Here is a 19,601-nt window from a genome sequence, read left to right on the forward strand (position 1 = left end):
AGACACTTCAGAGACAAAGGACCCAGACTGGACAAAAAGTGGCTCAGTCATCTTTAAGGGCACAAATCTGTTCTCTACCCCCTCCTACCCTTTTCCTGTACTTCACAAGGGGCTTCCAGGTTTCCACCAGACACCCAACAGTCAGCTTCCAGAGAGAGTTTGTGCACAGAGAGCTTTCTGTGAACACAGAGAATGTTCTCTGATACCCTTTTGAAACAGCACCAAGATGGGGCAATTTAAAAAAAAAGCGAGATCTGTTTAGTGAGCTGAAACTTCGACTCCTAAAATAAAGGAGGAGCTTCAATGGCCGGGGGAGACCTTTTGAGAGTCACTGCAGGGAAGGGTTCCATCCATCTGAAGATCTAAGTTATATAAATTCTGGCAATCGTGGTCCCAATCAAGTTTCCTCTATATCACGAAGAAACCCATTTAGAGCTAGTCATACGGCATTCTTAGGGGAGCCACCAAAGCCACCCGCCACGCATGCATTTATCCCGGGGACTCTGCTGCATGCTTTGTGGTCTGCCCACTGTTTCCATGTGGTTCTTCCCAAGGTGTCCCAGGGTTCTGCAGTACCCCTCAGCGTGCCCCAAATCCACCACCTGGCAACACACTTGCTCCACTTGGCAGGGCCTAAGAGAAAAATGAAAATGAGCAGGTGAACCCCAGAAAACACCAGGAGATGGGATAGGTTTTCTCTAAAGGTGACAATTGCTCATATAATTTTAGCCTTCAGTTGCCAATTCAAGACCTGAATTTGGGATTTGGTCCCTGCAAAAATCTGGATCATCAGTGAAGGCCACAGGCATGCTTGGATCTTTCCCAGGGAATCACCACAGAAGCCTCTACATCCCCAGCCATCTGCTTTGTCCTAGTGCGGAACAAGCAGGATTTGAGGGAAACGGCACCGTGACTTTGTCTGGCGCTCATCTGCAAAGTGAAACCTTAGACTAAGAGTAAGGCCATCTCTTCGCCTCCCGGAATCTACAGCCTCCTTCAAAGAATGCGGATAGCAATATCCATTCACTAATTACATTATTTAACAGCCACCTATTAATTAAAGCAGCATAAATGAAGACATGCACAGAGCAAATGTCGATAAATGTTTGCCACATGTTGGTTTGCACCATGCAGACGTCCATGTCCAAAGTCGCCCCATCCTGATAGGTTCTGCTACTCAGGGGTAATTCGGGAACTGAAACTCCCGGTCAATCAATCTGCTGATGAGAGAATATTCATTTGCTTTGACTTTTTCCAACAGCCAGCCTGAAAGGAAACACACTACAAAGCACGCTCCCTGGACAGAACCACACTTCAGAATAGCAGGTGGCTGCTGTGACCGCCATGTCACTGCATTCTGCCCCCAGCTCCCTATCTCACACAGCAATCCTAAACAGAGGCATTCAAGGTACTTCCTACTCAAGGGACTTCCTTCTGGAGAAAATACAGAGCTCTTCAGTCATTCAGTCAATGTGGGCCCGAGAGTTCCACGGCGAGAGGAAGAAAGCACATCCACCAAGTTCTCTAATATCAAAATAGAGCAATTTATTCAAGACACTGAATATGATCTGTTGATTCTCTCTTGAAACAAATGAGCTACAACACGCAAGGTGATTTTTTTTTTTCTTCAAAGAGCGTGAGGGTGAGTACAGGCGGCGGGGGGAATGAAACGGTGGTTGATGTCATCTGAACAGAATAGGAAAATGCCAATAGAGAACACGTCTGGCTNTCAAGGTACTTCCTACTCAAGGGACTTCCTTCTGGAGAAAATACAGAGCTCTTCAGTCATTCAGTCAATGTGGGCCCGAGAGTTCCACGGCGAGAGGAAGAAAGCACATCCACCAAGTTCTCTAATATCAAAATAGAGCAATTTATTCAAGACACTGAATATGATCTGTTGATTCTCTCTTGAAACAAATGAGCTACAACACGCAAGGTGATTTTTTTTTTTTCTTCAAAGAGCGTGAGGGTGAGTACAGGCGGCGGGGGGAATGAAACGGTGGTTGATGTCATCTGAACAGAATAGGAAAAATGCCAATAGAGAACACGTCTGGCTGTACGTCTGACACAGACAATAAAAACTGCACAAGCCAGAATGCAAAACTTCAGTGAGTGGCGGAAGGAACATTTCTGCATTTGACAAGAAACATAAGCTTTTTTTTTTTTTTTAAATGGCGGAACAAAAGGTTAAAAAAGAGAAAAGCAACAAGAACAAAGCAGACCCTTACATTTGACAAAGTGCACTTCACTTGGCTCTATGATCTATTTCTTAGAAAGACTAAACAAAAGTCAAGTCCTATGGTGTCGCGAGGGGTCAGAGGGTTTCACCCTGTAACGTCCGGCCCTTTTGGTCCCCCTTGGGGCAGCATCCCTTTCCCAGGTGTGTGCTGGACCTGACTCTTGGTCACTTTGAACCCAACCAAGACTCCAGGAAGGTCTGTCATGCTATGTCTGCTTTCAAGGTCAAGTTTGGTCACTAAGACTTAGGCATTCCTCACCATGTTTTAAGAGCTGTAAACAACGTTGAACAATAACATTCCACAGGCCATTTCTTGATTACAGGGATGACTCTACCAACATTCCAGCAGCAGAGAGGCTAAGTAGTGGTGTGCAAATGCTGGAGGCTCTGGAAACGGCTGTCCATGGTGTCATCCTGCTGAGAACGGGGATGGATGTGAATGCTAGCTGCATCTCATGCTTGGTTTTGCTTGCAGCTGCAGGCTGGGGAAGCCAGGGATGGAGCCTGGGGTCCGAGGCCTCCCAGCCCGGGTTTCTACCTAACATTTCCGATGTGGTTTACATTCATCAAGACTAAACTCATCCCTTGGGAGAGACCCTGGCTACCGACATTCATGTGAAGATTGTCTAGTGAATCGCTTGCGACACATCCCACCATCACCATCCCACAGTTGTTTCTGGTTTGTCAAGCACAAGCCATGTCTAAGGACAGGCTAGCCCTTGACAGCAGATGCTCTGCAGAGATGAGTGTATTTGTATTGGGGGGGGGGGTAGAGATGGTGTCTTCTGGACCCCAACAAACTGTACCCTAAACTTAACGGAGTCCTTGGGATGGGAAATCATCACCTCATCCAGGGACACTGGCTATCTTCAAAGATGGGTGCGGCGACTCCACATCACTGTGACCTTCTTTGCTAAGCGTTTCAGAAACAGAGCCCGAATAAGATACTCATCTCAGAACCAGAGCACTTTTTGGTCTTCTGGGACATGAATAATTCACATACCCAAGTGGAGGCCAATCAATGATCTGAGAATGATCAACGCAACCTGGCTTTTGTAGGTGGTCCTGGTACATTCCAAGTTCCATAGGAAGCCCTGACCCTTCCCCGACGGCTGGGTTTTGGCTCTGCAGATGGATGCCACCTTCACAAGAACACCGTCTCGCTGCTGGAACACACAGCAGATTGCACCCTACCCACTGCTGGTGACACAGCAGCCCCCACGGGCCAGGCCAACTTCCTCAGCCCTTCTGCCCACAGGAAAAGCAACGGGAAAAGAGGCCCTTGTCCTTCGGCCTTTTCCCCCTTGCTAATGAAAAAAATAAGTCAGTGTCGGGTTATGACAGCAAGCAGATGAAGGTCACCAGATTCACTGAAATGAAGCTCTTCTAGGAACACAAAGCCTTGTTTAATTTTGGAAAACAGCAAAAGATTGATTATTTAAAAAAGACCTTTCTCCTAGTCTTCTGTGAGAGAAATTATAAAGATGGCAGAAATTATTAGCGACGTTCTAGCTCTATAATTCATGTTCGGAACTGAAAATCTTCCTTCTGCATTCGTTTCTGTCAGCGTTAGACTAAGTGACATGCGGGAGCCTCTACTGTCAGCTCTGCAAGGACTTGCCAAGTCTGCTCTTTGAGAAATGACCATCGGTCATTATACGGCTGTGGGAAAGACGTAGCCAACACGCCTAATCCAGCCGAGCTGTGACGGCTTCTGCAGTACCTTATGGTTCTGCCAATGCTCCCTTGAGGCCAGAGGGCGCACGGCTCTTCACTGCTTTCCTGCTGGCTGCCAAGGTGCGTACACACCAAAAGATGCAAGGTTCTTCTTCCAACCGGCATGGCTGGGACCTCCCTCACTGGCTGCAGTGCAATCTCGCTGCTGACCCCTAAGGCTGACCCTTGTCCAGCCAGAGTCTTCCTGACCACCTTTCCTGAGGCTGAGGGGAAAGCCAGGGACTCCCTCAGGCCCTGCCTGTGGCTTCTTCAGTTCTTTTGAAAACATGAATCACACAAAGCTCTCTATGTCTGATGGCCATTTTAAGATTTTAAAACTGTTTTAACATAAAATATTATTTTTTTCCAAAATACTCCAGGCTCTTTCTCTTATAAGTCATTTTTTTCTCCTGTAAAAAGCCCCCCTGCCCTGCCTTCTTACATAAAGCACTTACTACGCGCCAAAGTGCCCTTGAGACCTAAGATCTGAAGCAACTATGAGAAAGGTACAGAGGGAGGAGGGAGGGAGGGGGAGAGAGAGAGAGAATGCCAGTGAGAAAGCGAGCGCGAGCGCGAGCGCGAGAGCGAGGGGAGAAGAGGGTGGGAGAGGGCGGAAAGGGGAAAGCTGTCCATGGGAGACTGTGTCTTCATGTGAACTGGGCTGCGTCTCTTGAGGGTGCACTGAAAAAGCAGAGCTGACCAGACAGAGTGGAAAGGCAGGGGTAGGGGCAGGGAGCAACAGAGGGAAGAGACGACAAGCCCAAGACAGCTTCCATCTCAGACGGAAGGCCCCCATAAGATAGAATTCCAGCCGATAGAAAAACCACCCAATGAACAAAGAAGATTCTAGAAAATAGAAAGTGTTGGGATTACAAAGTTGCACATGTCATCGGTACAAACTGGTCTTTGAACATCCTGTGAGAGCAACTGTAGTGTCCAAATTGTTAGGGAAAACAAAAAAAAAAATCCCAAGGAGGAGGTTTCCCCCCTTCCCTGTTTGGTTTATCACAGCATTTTGCTTTTTTTTTTTGGCACAGCTTTTTACATTTCTTTCCATTCAGCCATCACAGAGCCTGTTCCGGGTGGAAACCAATCCACACGCCTCGAGCTGGTGACTTTCTGCTTCCCAGGCTGAATGTCCTCAGTGGAAACCATTCTATCCCCGTTTGATATGATTTGCTTCTGTTTTTGCTTGCCTTTAAAAAACTTCTTGATGAAGATTACGAAAACATATAGACTCCTGCAGCCAGAGACGAGTTGGTTTCAGAGTATACTCTAACGCAAGTCAAGTTTGTACAGTTTTGGAGAACAGAGCTGCAACCCTACACATTCATGGCTGGTCATTAGAATTCTTTTCTTTTTTTGATAGTATTTTGCGGTTACTTCCGCAGATCCAAAACACAAACCTGGAAGGAAACACAAAGCACCTGTCATCTCGAGAGACAAAACAAAGATGCCTTTAGAGTGAGAAGTCGGCAAGCTACGGTCCCCACGCCCCATCTAGCGCTCCACTGATGTTTCTCAGTAAAGTTTATTGGAACATTGTCATGAAGGGTCAGAGAAGCTCTCATAACAGACTGGCATCTGGACAGCGGACCGAGCAAACTGAAGCAAACGGCACAGAGCACAAAGGCCAGGTTAAGGGTAATGACAGGAATTAACAGAGTGGCAGACACCACTGGCAGGGGGTGGGGCAGATGACAACACGAGCCCAAGCACACGGCCTCTGACAACATTTGGGGACTACACTGACACTTGGCCCGTCAGCCAGAATGCCGCTTGCCCCAGAGGTCAGGGCAACCTCAAGTCCAGGGGAAAATAAGAAATCCAGATGCCCCATGGGAAGACAGGAGAGCCCAGGAGACCTGCAGGATGGCCACCAGAGGCCTGGGCTCGTCAGCCGCAGCATGGGTGACAACTGTGGCCACCCTGTGCACGGTAGGAGGTTTAGCAGCCTTCTTAAGCTCCACCCACGAGATGCCAGTGGCATCCCCATCTAAGCAGTCATGGGCCACATAATGACATTTCCAGCAACAACGCACCGCACAGACCGCAGTGGTCCTGTAAGATTGTAACTCTATTTCTGCTGAACCTTTTCTAGGTTTAGATAGACCTAGACGCACAAATGCTTTTACCATTGTGTTCTAGTTGCCTACGGTATTCAGTATGGCCACCCGCTGCCCAGGTTTGTAGCCTGGGAGCAACAGGCTCTACCATACAGCCTAGGTGTGTGACAGGTATTGTCATCTAGGTTTGTGTCAGTCACTCTGTGATGTTCAGACCAAGATAAAAGTGCCTAATGACACATTTCCCAACACGGAACATCATTGAGTGACACATGACTGTAATGACAACCTCAAATGGCTCCAGATATTGTCTAATGTCCTCAGAGGTGCAGAATCACCCTGGTTGAGAACCAACAATTTGAGAAAATGTTGACTAGAAGGACATTCTGGAAGGGACAAGGAGAAGGCCATTCCCAGATGTGGTACCAAACTCAGATGGGATCCAGCCCAGAAGCTTCCTTTGGCACTGGGCTAGGCCCTTCAGGACACGAACGCTGCCCCCAACACCCCACTCCCCAGCAAACCAGAGGTGCTGCTTACAGAGCCGTCAGATGCGCTGGCACCCACTTTGTCTCCTCGGGCATTCCAGCACACTTCAAAGATGCCGCCAGTGCCTCGGTAGCTGTGGACGAGATTTCCACTCTGCAAAGCAAAGCAGCTGTCACTTACAATGATGCAAGGGGCGCCCGCGACAGATGCAGCTGTAGAATGTGTGCTCCTCCTGCCCTGATGTTTGGTCACGAACATTTTCAAGCATGGTAAAATTTAAGGGTTTTTAGTAAGGACTCTGGGGGCTGTGGAGATGTATCTCTAGGACTTCCCACCAAGGGAGTAAACCTGATTACTTATGCCTGTGGAATCTGCCACCACATTTGCGTGGATTCTGAGGTTGCGCCCAGCTGAGGGCTGACGGAGGCAGGAGACCATGGCAGTCACCTGCTGAGACTCAGACTCATCTGGTGGATAAGTGGCTCATGGACTCTCCATCAGCATGGCCAAAACTTTCTACCGACCTGCAGGGCCATCCCTGACTCTTCCTACCCTTCCTGTCTCCTTCCCAGGGTCAGACTGGCCTTATGGTCTGAATTCTCCCTTCCCCCTACCTCCCTCCCTGTTTCCATCACAGCTCCTCAATAAATCTCTTGCCCATCTAATCCTGTTGTGGTGTCTGTTCCTTGGAGGACCTGAATGAATACAACATAATGAATACCCCCACCCCAGTAGCAATGAAATTGACTGTAATTCACGATTAAATGTATTAATATGCCAAGATGTTAAAATGTACCTATTTTGGGACATCTGAAAGAACAAATGCATAATATACATGTAATGGAAAACACCACAGACCACTGGTTTCTGGTTTAAAACAGCATTAACTTGACAAATCTAAGAGGTAGGGGAAGTAGAGGCCTTTGAAAGAGTTGAATAAGGCCAGGCAAGGTGGCTGACCCTGTAATCCCAGCACTTTGGGAGGCCGAGGCGGGAGGACTGATTGAGCCCAAGAGTTCAAGACCAGCCTGGGCAACATAGTGAGACTTCGTCTCTACAAAAATTAATTTTAAAAAATAGAAGAGAGAGAAAGAGTAGAATAAACCTTCACTCATGATTCAATAATGGTGACAGGCAGGAGAAATCTGAGGACTGAGACCAGGAGGGCTGTTGCAAATCCTCTGCTCAACTGGGCTCCTTAAAGGGTGGTGTTCCATGAACTGAGAAAGGTGTATGTCAGCAGTATTATAGATAAGTATTTTTATACTTGGAGAAAGATTACAGTGGGCTTTAAGATTTCTCTTAAGAAAAATCCTAAGGATTTCTTGGCTGGGCATGGTGGCTCATGCCTGTAATCCCAGCACTTTAGGAGGCCGAGGTGGGTGGATCACCTGGGGTCAGGAGTTCAACACCAGCCTGGCCAACATGGTGAGACCCTGTTTGTACTAAAAATTCAAAAGTTAGCCGGGCGTGGTGGTGGCACATGCCTGTAATCCCAGCTACTCGGGAGGCTGAGGCAGGAGAATCGCTCAAACCTGGGAGGCGGAGGTTGCAGTGAGCCGAGATGGTGCCACTGTACTAAAGCCTGGGTGACAAGAGTGAAACTCCGATCCAAAAAAAAAAGAAAAATCCTAAGGATTTCTTTGATTTATAAAAAAGGGTTGAAACAATTCAGTGAGTTCTTGCTAACAGGCTATACCTAACTGGTCATGTCATTTTTGTTGATAATTGATGTGTTGTTTTTGCAAGTCCACCCATTACTATTTCTAGCAGGGATTTCATGAACAGAGACCTGCACACTAGTCCTGAGATGTGTGCTTCCCGGAGGGCTACCTAGGGCTGTGGGGCTGGGTGGCATCGGGTTGGCTCGACGCAGGGCCCACCATTTCCTTTCCCTCCCTGAGAGGATGTGGTTCACATGAGCTCCCTGGGAAGCCTGTGATCTCAGTGGACCCCTTGCCAGTGAACAGGGCTCATCACCCATGAGTCCACAGGGGGAATGAACTTGAGGATGTAAATCCACCTGAATGTCAACCAAGCCAAAAGGGACCAAGAAGGCAGCGCAGATGAAAGGGGACAGGGGCAGGCTGTGTGATTCCTCCCTCCTGAGGCGAAAGGGACCGCTTCATTATTTTCAACAGCTCCTAGCATATCATCCCCTCTCTCTCTTCCCTTAGAATAGAATCAAGTGCTGATGGCCCTATACAATCTTTTATGCTATGCAGTGCTACTTCCCATCCATTTCTACACTTTACAGCTTGAATTCTTCTATCCTCAGGTGTGGCCCAAGATACCCACAGCAGCCACCTTTATTTAAATCCTATGTCCTTTCAATCTCTGCTAAAAGGACAACCCAATATTGACATACCTTATGTCCTTAAACAGAACCTACTTTGATTTGAAAAATCGAGGTTGAGCGCAGTGGCTCACACCTGCAATCCCAGCACTTTGGGAGGCCAAGGTGGGCGGATCACCTGAGGCCAGGAGTTCAAGACCACCCTGGCCAACATGTGAAACCCTGTCTCTACTAAAAATACAAAAATCAGCCGGCCATGATGGCGGGTGCCTGTAATTCCAGCTACTCGGGAGGCTGAGGCAGAAGAATCGCTTGAATCTGGGAGGCAAAGGTTGCAGTGAGCCAAGATCATGCTACTGCACTCCAGCCTGGTCAACAGAGTGAGACTCCGTTTCAAAACAAAACAAAACAAAACAAAACAAAACAAAACAAAACACAAAACAACAACAAGAAAACAAAACAGAAAAGAAAAACAGAAGTGCCATGACAACAGCAAGCGCACATTCCTTCCCACTCCCTGGTCTGCTCCGTGGGGGAGCTGCAGGAGCTGGTGGGGGCAGAGGAAGTGGAGCTGGCCTCGACCCCATTAGCTGGTGCCCCACTCCCACCCTCCAACCTCAGTATCTAGAGAGCAGCATTTAATTATAACTGCTAAGAAGAGGAAGAGGCAGGTGGAAGGTTTCATGCCATGGACTCAGAAAAGTGAACAGAAGACAGTGGCTCCTTCAAGGAAGAACATGTGCCAAGGTGAGGGTTTGGAATCAAATGGCCAAGAGCCCTAATTACGGCAGACGTGACGCCCTTCCTCAGGGAGGGGAGCTGCTGGAGGTGTCTGGTGGGGGAAGAGCTCACAACCCAGGTGGGGTGCAAGGTGGACAGCATCCACTTGGGTCTGCCCGGGGAGCCTGGGCTTGCTCAACTCCCTCCGAGGCACTGCTCTGAAGCAAGACACTGGCATTGTGGCTATTTGGGCATCCCTTACTAAAAGGATTTGGCATAGGGGTCGGGAGCTTACCTGAGTATTCCAGATATGGACGCATTTGTCAAAGGATCCGCTGGCCAAGTACTTCCCATCAGGGCTGAAAGCTACGCTGTAGACGGGCTCCTGATGCTTCGTGAGCGTGTGGGTGCAGACGCCTCGCTCTATGTCCCACAGTCGCACGGTAGAATCAAACGAAGCGCTAGCAAGGCGGGAGAGAAAAGCAAAATCATGTACACATGGTGGTTTCAAACAGTCCTCCATAACATGTATCGCATCTCCGGGAGCTGCTTCTCCCAGCTTTTATGCTTCAAAAGACCATCAACTGAGGGGTTTCTTGTCTTCTAAAATATAACTTCCAAGTATTAAAAACAAAGCCATAGTCATTCAACAGAAAAAAGCTTTAATGGTCGTATTAGGGAAACAATTTGATATCTACATTTGTTTCTGCCTTTTTTTTTGAAATGGGGTCTTACTGTGTTGCCCAGGCTGGAGTGCAGTGGCGCGATCATGACTCACTGCAGCCTCGAACTCCTGGGCTCAAGTGATCCTCCCGCCTCAGCCTCAGCAGAGAAGCTGCAACCATAGGTCCACGCTCAGCTAATTTTTATTTTTTTATTTTTTTATAGAGACGGGGTTTCACTGTGTTGCCCCGGCTGGTCTTGAACCTCTGGGCTCAAGAGGTCCTCCTGCCTCACCCTACCAAACTGTTGGGATTGCAGGTGTATGCCACTGCGCCCAGCCCTGTTTCTATGTTTTCTATACACATAAATGGTAAATATTTTTGTAGAATATTTACCAAGTTTCCTAAAATGCCCCTACAATTTAAAACATGACATGTTATTACTAACTAAATTAATACAGATAGCCGTATTTGGAAAAACAGCAAATTAAGTGAATAAACATTTAAAAAACTTTTTAGGCCAGGTACAGCAGACCATGCCTGTAATCCTAGTGCTTTGGGAGGCCGAGGTGGGAAGATCACTTAAAGCCAGGAGTTGAAGACCAGCCTGGGTAACATAGGGAGACCCTGTCTCTAAAAAGAAAAAAAAGATTTAATCAAACAAGAATTAAAATACAATCACACCCACATATGTAATCACATGATTGAAAGCTGCAAATTTTAGTTATTTTCAAATTTAAAACAGCAATATCTATCACAAAGCTATTATCTGGCTTTCTTTCAACAGGGACCCACTAGGTACCAGGATGCCCCTTTTATACTTGCTGACTAAAAGGGTAATTTATGTTCCTAATAGTACCATGTGACGCAAAAGCACCTTCTGAGTCATCACAAAATGACTCGCGTGTGTAGTACTATATTACAGTTATTTAAGTGGGTTTTATGACAATTACTTGAAATATGAGAATTATGGCCTATCTGTTGCTTTTTTGGTTCCATCTCTCAGTGGATGCAGGAATTCCATCCTGTCCTCTCTAAGAGAGGACCTTAATTCGAGCACTGTCAACAAGAGTTGGTGCTGCCTGGCTTGCTGCCCCTCAGCTGTGGCTCTGCAGTCATGTTTCATGTTGGGTGGGTTTTTTTTTCTACTTCTTCTTTTTGTTTAGAGACATGGTCTTGCTCTGTCACCCAGGCTGGAGTGCAGTGGTGTGATCACTGCGCACTGCAGCCTCAATCTCCTGGGCTCAAAGCCATCTTCCTGCCTCAGCCTCCTGAGTAGCTGGGACTACAGGCACAGGCCACCACGCCTGGCTAATTTTTGTAGAGACGGGGCTTCACTGTGTTGCCCAGGCTGATCTTGAACTCTTGGGCTGAAGCTGTCCTCCTGCCTCGGCCTCCCAGAGTGCTGAGATTATAGGCATAAGCCACTGTTGCCTGACTCAAAACCATCCTTACCTCAAAGGCAGGTGTTACTCGATAATTCTATCCTGGCCCCTTCAAAGTGAGCTACCACTTTGCTTCCTCTGAAGGGCTTCAACACATGGGCGTGGAAACGCTTTAGCAAAATTTCCTGTTGTCTTTGCGTAGCACAGAGCTGTGCTGGCTGTGCCGCCTGCCCTTACCTTGCCAACATGATGTTGGAGTTTGGGTTGCTGGTGGCGGGCCCGGTGGGGCTCCACTTGATGGTGTAGATCTCTTTATTGTGAGCCTGAAGATCGTGGATGCACACCTCCTGTTTCATGCTCCAGATCTACAGAATACAGCAGCCACAACATGAGCAAAAGCCTTCCCTACATCCGGGAACGATGTGCAATCATTCCTCCTGGGGGCGCACATGGGGCCCATGGCAGGGTCGGGGGTGCACAGTGACGAGAAAGGCTGTGGGGAGGCTGGGATTCTCAGTGGAACCACGACTGAGAAATCGAAGTTCACCGGATGACAGAGGAAGGGAGGGTGGTCAGTAATAAATAATCCTCATGGAAGAGTGACTGTGAGACCGGCATCAAGTGCCTGGGGTTGTCTGGGATTAAACAGCCCACCCCTTGCCATGCTGACTCTACCTTCAATGTCATGTCATCCGAGCAGGAGGCCAGCAACATTCCAGAAGGATCCCATTTGATGGCGTTGACTTCGTTCTGAAAGAGAGCAGAGAGTCTGAAAAAGACATCAGGGCCTGTGAGCAGATGAGGTCGCCTTCCAGCAGGGGGCAGCAGTGCGTCACCGTCACTGCAGAAGGTCTTCGGTTCACCCTGACATCCAAGAGCACAGCCCAACCAGCCGTCTAGTTTCCTCTTTTCTCACTTTGCCTTTTTTATTTATATAAAACCACAGCCCTATACCACACATCACCAGCCACCCTCATCCATATTTCGTTAAGAAAAAAACCTTCCCTGCTAGGAAGGAAGGCAAGCGAAGAATTCACATACCATAATACGCAGCAAATAAAACCAGTAAAACCAGTCACTTTTTAAATTGGCCTTTGAAAATCACTTTCCTATGCACTTTTCTTTTTCAGACAGGGTATCACTCTGTCTCCCAGGCTGGAGTGCAGCGGCAGGATCACAGGTCCTTGCGGCATGAACCTCTTGAGCTCAAGCAATCCTCCTGCCTCAGCCCCCGAAGTAGCTGGGACTACAAGCAGGCACCACCATGCCATGTATGTATGTATGTATGTATGTATGTATGTATGTATGTATGGTGTTTTTATAGAGACGGGGTTGCCCAAGCTGGTCTTGAACTCTTGGGCTCAAGCGATCCTCCCACTTCGACCTCCCAAAGTGCTGGGATTACAGGTGTGAGCCACCATGCCAGGCCTCTTACACACTTTTAGTGCAACAGTTCCTCCCCGTGACCACACCCATTAGAAGGTATTTCTCTCCTGCAGGCGAGTGGAGATGGAGGGAGGGGTAAACACGAGAAGTGAACCTTCAGCTATTGTGGAGTTCAAGCGGGGTTAGGGCTGATCCAGGTGGAAGGTGGGCGACCCAAATGCACACACAGGTGGACACACATGTGCGAGGACAGTGAGAGGCAAGTGCTGAGTGGCACAAACACACACGGCACAGGCAAAATCCTGGCTTGGGGCTCATGATCAGCACAGCTAGGTAGCAAAAAGCGCAGACTTAGGACACCTGGGGACCACGAGACTAAACCCTGGAGAATAAAGGTGAATGAATGTACCCGGGGGCCAAGGGAGACAGGGACACTCCCGAGACAGGCATGTATAAAAGAACCACCTGTGGCAAAGGCTCAGCTGGGGAACAGCCTGCCCAGGAGAAATGAGGGGACATGGCATACCAGCCTGGGGCTCCCTCGGGCCCCATATATCCAGTACAGTCCCACTATGTGACACCTGCTGTCCCGGCCTAACAATTAACTAATTTCACACTCATGCTGGAGAGGGAGCTGAGGGGTGTGAGTACACGCACGCATAGGTGTCTGCGAGGGTGAAATGTGTATGCCAAGGCCAGCAAGGGTGGCTCTGACTGCAGCCGTTCAGAGGAAAACCTACGGGCCCAGGAATGTGGAGCTGGTCACCATGGGCTGTCCCTAGCCAAACCAACGCAAAGGAACAAATAACTTCCTGGGAGTGGATCCCTCGCTCTGCAATGCAAGCCCAAGTTCCTGGGCCACCTCCAGAGCTGGCTCATGGGTCTCCACTCCACCCCACTGAGCTAGAGCTTTGTTCAGGGCCATTAGCTGCATTAAGACCCACTTAAAGGGCCAAGGCCTGTGCTGGTAGCAAGGGCCTGGGCAGGACACCTGGGAACCACAGATAGTGTGTGCAGCTGTTAAAAATTTGCAGATAGTCCAGGGTTAGAGGAGAAATAAGTTTAGACTGGGACAAGAGAGTCAGTTTGGAGCCAAACAGATGTTAACAGGACGATAGGTGCCTATGCTCCAAAAGCGCCTTCCTTTGGGACAGGGACCCCTGGGCCAGGGGCAGGGAGAGGTAGACACTAGGGGAATGAGGACAAGGGAATTTACATCAGTTAAGTTAGTGGCACGATGGCAAATCTCCAGGGACTGTGATCATCCTCCCCTGCTTTAACAGGGAACCCCCCGCCACCGCGGAGATATTCTGGGTGCTAGTGAGAGAAAGGCAAGATGCCATGGTCCCAGCGTTGATGCACTCTGCATTTTCTGGGAGAGGCAGACATGCAGGCCAGCAGCTACTGCCAGGGCTATGGCATTCACGTGGTCAATGGGAGCTCAAGGGGTGCCATGAATCCTCCCCAGGGCATGCAGAGGATACGTGAATGGGCCTGGAGAGTGGGGAGGATTCTGCTGTGGTTCCAGGCAAGGCTCAGCGTGGGTCAAGGTGCTTGGCTGTATGTGTCGTTGGGAGGACAGAGGTACAGGGCGTTTTTGGACACTAGCCCAGGTGGCCCAGGAAAGGGAGGCCTTCTCCTCCTGTCAAGGTTGGAGGTCGAGGCTAGTGAATGGGTTTACCAGCAGATTGGAGATTGTAGAAGGTTAGAGACCATAGAAACTGGCTAATCTGAGAGAGATTTGGTGAACGACCGGGAAGCCCTCAGAGGCGACATGACCACTCTAAGGAATTTGCTAAGTCAGCTGTTGTTCACACTGTTGTTCCCTGGTATATCATGGGTTTTTGTTGTCAGCCTCTGCTTGCCTTTAGGATTTTCTCTGTCATTGATTCTGGTGTTTGATGACCATATGCCTAGGTGGACAGGTGTGGTTCTGTTTATATTTGTTCTGCTTGAAATTCGCTGAGCTTCTTGGATTAAATGTTGATGTTTTCCACCAAATTTAGGAAAACTTGGCCGTTAGTGCCTCACATGATTTTTCTGTTCCATTCTTTCTTCTCTCCCCATCACACATATAGGTTTAGGGTCCCTGATATTGTCCCGTAAGTCATTAAGCCTTTATGCAATTTTTCGATCTTTTATCTATTCTTCAAATTGGCCAATTTCTATGCTCTCTAACCTTACTTCCGCAATCTCCCACCTGCTGGTAAACACTGATGTGGTTTAGATCTGTGTCCCCACCCAAATCTCAGGTGGAATTGTCATCCCCGATGCAGAGGTGGTGCCTGGTGTGAGGTGTCTGGATCATCTGCCACTCCTCCCACCTCTTGCCCCTGCTCTGGTCATGTGTGATGCCTGCTCCTGCTTCACCTCCCGCCATGGTTGGAAGCTTCCTGAAACCTCCCCAGAAGCAGATGCTGCCATGCTTCCTGTATAGCCTGAAGAACTGTGAGCCAGTTAAACCTCCTGTCTCATAAATTACCCAGTCTCAGGTATTTCCTTAGAGCAATGAGAGAATTGAGAACTGCCTAATATACCCCACCTATTAAAACTTTCATTTCAAACATTGTATTTCTCAGTTCTCAATTCCTTTTTTTTTTTATGTTTTAAAGAAACAGGGTCTTGCTCTGTTGCCTAGGCTGGAGTGCAGTCGTGCTATCGTAACTCACTGCAGCCTTCATCTCCTGAGATGTGACTACAGGTGTGCGTCATCATACGCAACTAGCTACTTTTTAAAATTTTTTTGTAGAGACAGAGTCTTGCTATGTTGCCCAGGCTGGCCTCAAACTCCTGGCCTCAAGCAATCCTCTGGCCTCAGACTCCCAAAGTGCTGGGATTATAGGCATAAGCCACCACACTTAGTCTCCATTTGTTTTTTAATGACGTATCTTTTTCCATTCACTGCAGATGTGCCCCGTCTATTCATTCATTGTGAGCACTGTTTCCTTGATGTCCTCTACATGTTTCTCATAGCTACCTTAAAGGCTTTGCTGCCAAATCCACCATCTAGGTCATTTCTGAGCGAACTTCTCACTGCTGACCCCAAACTGGGTCAATCCAACCACCATGGTTACCACGGGGTAACCATGACAGCTCAAATAGCCAAGGGGCACAGAAGAGCTGGTCTGCTGCTGCAGTATCTTTTAATTCCAGGCACACAAGAATCGGCTCCCACATCACATTCTCACGAACTCGAGACCAGTGACAAGAACTCTCACTTACTGTGTGTCCCTGGAAGGTTTTGACTGGGCGGTCACAGCCGAGCCTGCACACATGGATACACATGTCTGTGCTACAGGAGGCAAAGGTCGTGTTGTTCTGCCAGTCCACATCAAGGGCAGGCGCTGCAGCAGGGAGGGAGGACATCTGCAGTTATTCACTGTGTGCACAGCTCCATGGATTTACAATAATGAACAGCACAGTCAAGAAGCCTCTTTAGTTTACTTATTTATTTATTCTAGAGACAGGGCCTGCTCTGTCACCCAGGCTGGAGTGTAGTGGTGCGATCATGGCTCACTGCAGCCTAGAATTCCTGGGCTCAAGGGATCCACCCACCTCAGCCTCTCGAATAGCGCATGCCACCACGCGTGGCTAATTTAACTTTTTTCTTTTTGTAGAGATGAATTCTTGCTATATTGCCCAGGATGGCCTTGAACTCCTGACTTCAAAGTATCCACCCGCCTCGGCCTCCCAAAAGTGTTAGGGTTATAGGTGTGAGCCATTGCACCCAGCCAAGAAGCCCCATTTACTGACATGATAAAAACGTCTCAAGTGTGAACACAGTCTTTCTTTCTTTCTAAGACTTTAAAGACCCTCTCCTGCCATGTTGGCAGGGATGACAAGACGTCCTGGGAGAGAGGCTCCATGACACTTCCTGCACCCCACGGCTTGCAGAATCTCCCGCTCCCATGGCACAGTTAAGAAGGGCAGGTGAGAGGGCCGCCCTGCCTGCTCTGTACCTTGCTGCTTCCAGCGGCACTGCTACAGTGAGCTGATTTGATGTGATTTTAGACAGAGAGGAGAAAATAGGAAAGAGTTCATGTCCTATGTTCATGATACCTCAATATGAAAAATACTCTCCCGTAACACATTAAGGCATCCCCTTAACTATGGGATAATTAGAGTCAATGAGAACCCCTTTGGGGATGAAATGGGACGCGCGCTTCAGGGCCTGTGACCAACACCCTCCCTGACTTTGCGTCTTTCCAAGTCCAGGTGGCTCAGGGTCACAAAGACAGAACAACGGGGAGCTGACCTCCCCTTGTCGTTTAGTTACAGCTATGGGTCTCATTCTCTACCTTCTGATTTCTTTTCTAGGATGGCAGCTGGGAATCCAACAACTTCCCAATGTACCAAAATGGCCAGGGCACTCGTTAAAAGCCAGGCCCTGGTTCTGTCCTCAGAGTGTCTGACTCCACAGGGCTGGACCATGCCCTGAGAGGCACTGGAAGCACAGGTGACAGCAAGGGTGCTGAAGTACTAGCAACTGGACCACATTCCTCGTTCTGCCTCTTTACTGACGTGCAGCTGCAGGCTGACGGTTTCCTGGAGTTTCAGCTACACATGTGGATGTTGCCAGTAACCCCAGACAAGGGGGAGCGAGACGAGGCATCTCAGGGGATCAGCAGTGCCTGGGACAGGGAGTGCACTGGAGGTGTGGAAGGTCCCACGGTGGCGGCCACCGTGCACTCTCATCCTCTTCTGTTTCTGGGGAAGCGTGGCTTCAACTGCTCACTCCTGTCCTCTAGCAAAGAGTGGGTCTGTGGCTGGCAGCGAGCATCTGTTCCAACTTCTCTCAGGCGTCCACGGGCTGCAGGGGTCACCCGCATTCCTAGGGGCCAGCAAGGGCGCTGTGCTCAGGTCTCTGGTCTCTTTCCACCGTGGGGGCCAAAGCAGCAGATCACGTTCCCCGGGCTTCTTCCCACCTCATGCCAGAGAACTGATGAGCAGCAGAAAAGGCCATGCAATGCTGAGACGGGAGGGCACAGGGGAAGAGGCAGCTTCTCTGGTGATCTCTTCCCTTCCCCTGAAGGCTCTGAGCAACCCCACCCTCTTACTAAGGATCATCATGAGGCTTCTTTTGCAGAGAGGACATCCACAACCAGCCCTGTGTCCGGAACCCCGGCTATCAAAGGGAATGACTTAGGGATGTGAAACGTACTGTGCTCCATTACATGTGAAATGGAGGGAAGGGCCAATTTAAGTTCATGCCAATTTAAGGGGGTAATGTCTTACGGGGCAGGGAGCTTGGGGTTTCAAGAGCTAGTCGTTTGCATCTGACCACCTCTCGCAATCCTGCGCTTCCCATGCAAGCCCATGGAAATTACTTTAAGCTACTGAGTGCGCTCCATGATGCCCCCAGGAGAGGAGGCGGGGTTAGGGCAACTCTACAAGTCTGCCCAGCCAAGAACTCTCATTGGTTTTCCTAGATACTAGGGTCCATTCTGTTATTTGCCAAGTTACGTTCTCCAAGGTAGCTGCAAACACTGAATTAGCCAATAATGAAGCACTGCTTCTAGGGTAAAGAGAGGGTTAGCTTCTGCTAGGCTCTGGCCACCATGTCCTTACTGATCGACCAATACAGAAACTCATATGTGTTTTTTGTTTTTTTCTTGGAGATAAAGTCTTGCTGTTGCCCAGGCTGGAGTGTAGTGGCACAATCGCAGCTCACTGCAGCCTCAAACTCCTGGGCTCAAGCAGTCCTCCTGTCTTAGCCTCTCGAGTAGCTGGGACTATACATGTGTGCCACCACGCCCAGTAAATTTCTTTTTTTTTTGAGACAGGATCTCGCTCTTGTCACCCAAGCTGGAGTGCAGTGGCACAGTCTTGGCTCATTGTACCCTCAATCTCCTGGGATCAGGTGATTCTCCCACCTCAGCCTCTCTAGTAGCTGGGACGACAGGTGCACGCCACCACTGAAAATGCCCGGCTCATTTTCAAAGATGTTTTTGGCAGAGATGAGGTTTTGGTGTATTGCCCTGGCTGGTCTCAAAATCCTGGGCTCAAGTGATTCTCCCACTTTGGCCTCCCAAAGTGCTGGGATTACAGGAATGAGCCAACACACCCAGCCACGTGTGTTTCTTAAAGCCAGGCAGCACTGAACTGAGAAGAATCCAACTTTCTCTGAATGCTAACCATCGATTGCCCCTGCCCTTCCTTGGTCTTTAAGAGGTGCAACCTTCCATGTGTTTATCCTTCATAAGCACAGGAACCCCATTCGCTTCCCCATCCAGTTGCCCCACCAGGCGGAAGGTGTGGGTGGGAGGACGCGGGTGTCAGCAGTGGTCTTTTCCACATCTGAGATCATCTCTCTTTTGTTCCATCCCCAGCAGCGTGTTTCGTGACAGCCCCACGGTTCTTGACGCATTTTCTTGGTTCTCATTTACAACATCACCTCAGCTAAACAGCAAACTTCTGGTCCGGCCTCTGCACTTGGGCGTGTGATTAATATACCTGGAAATGTGACAATTTGGCGAGCGGTCCAGGAGATGGCGACCAGCATCTGATGACTCCTCCATCTAAAGCAAGCTGGTTCAACCTGCGGCCCAGGATGGCTTTGAATGTGGCCCAGCACAAATTTGTAAACTCTCTTAAAACATTAAGAGGTTTTTTTTTTTTTTTTTTTTTTTTTTTTTTTTTTTT

The 19,601-nt window shown here is 48.8% G+C and overlaps 1 protein-coding gene across 5 annotated transcripts in view; it reads right to left on the reverse strand.

Annotated features, from left to right (window-relative positions):
• Positions 1 to 1,846: 1,846 nt before the first annotated feature.
• Positions 1,847 to 19,601, reverse strand: part of TBL1X (transducin beta like 1 X-linked) — a 234,818-nt gene continuing 217,063 nt past the window's right edge. For 4 of the 5 annotated variants that reach the window (XM_017862668.1, XM_017862670.1, XM_017862669.1 and 1 more), the window contains 6 exons: positions 16,182 to 16,303; positions 12,249 to 12,323; positions 11,811 to 11,938; positions 9,822 to 9,987; positions 6,562 to 6,663; positions 4,324 to 5,361 (listed from right to left, as the gene is read on the reverse strand). In XM_017862668.1, coding sequence (XP_017718157.1) covers positions 5,335 to 5,361; positions 6,562 to 6,663; positions 9,822 to 9,987; positions 11,811 to 11,938; positions 12,249 to 12,323; positions 16,182 to 16,303 — 620 coding nt within the window. In that variant the 3' untranslated portion in view covers positions 4,324 to 5,334. Of the gene's footprint in view, positions 5,362 to 6,561; positions 6,664 to 9,821; positions 9,988 to 11,810; positions 11,939 to 12,248; positions 12,324 to 16,181; positions 16,304 to 19,601 lie in introns of all 5 variants that reach the window. The other variant, XM_017862666.1, reaches the window with a different exon arrangement.

This window comes from Rhinopithecus bieti, unplaced genomic scaffold, assembly GCF_001698545.2.
Source record: "Rhinopithecus bieti isolate Rb0 unplaced genomic scaffold, ASM169854v2 scaffold_66091, whole genome shotgun sequence".
Classification (NCBI taxonomy): domain Eukaryota; kingdom Metazoa; phylum Chordata; class Mammalia; order Primates; family Cercopithecidae; genus Rhinopithecus; species Rhinopithecus bieti.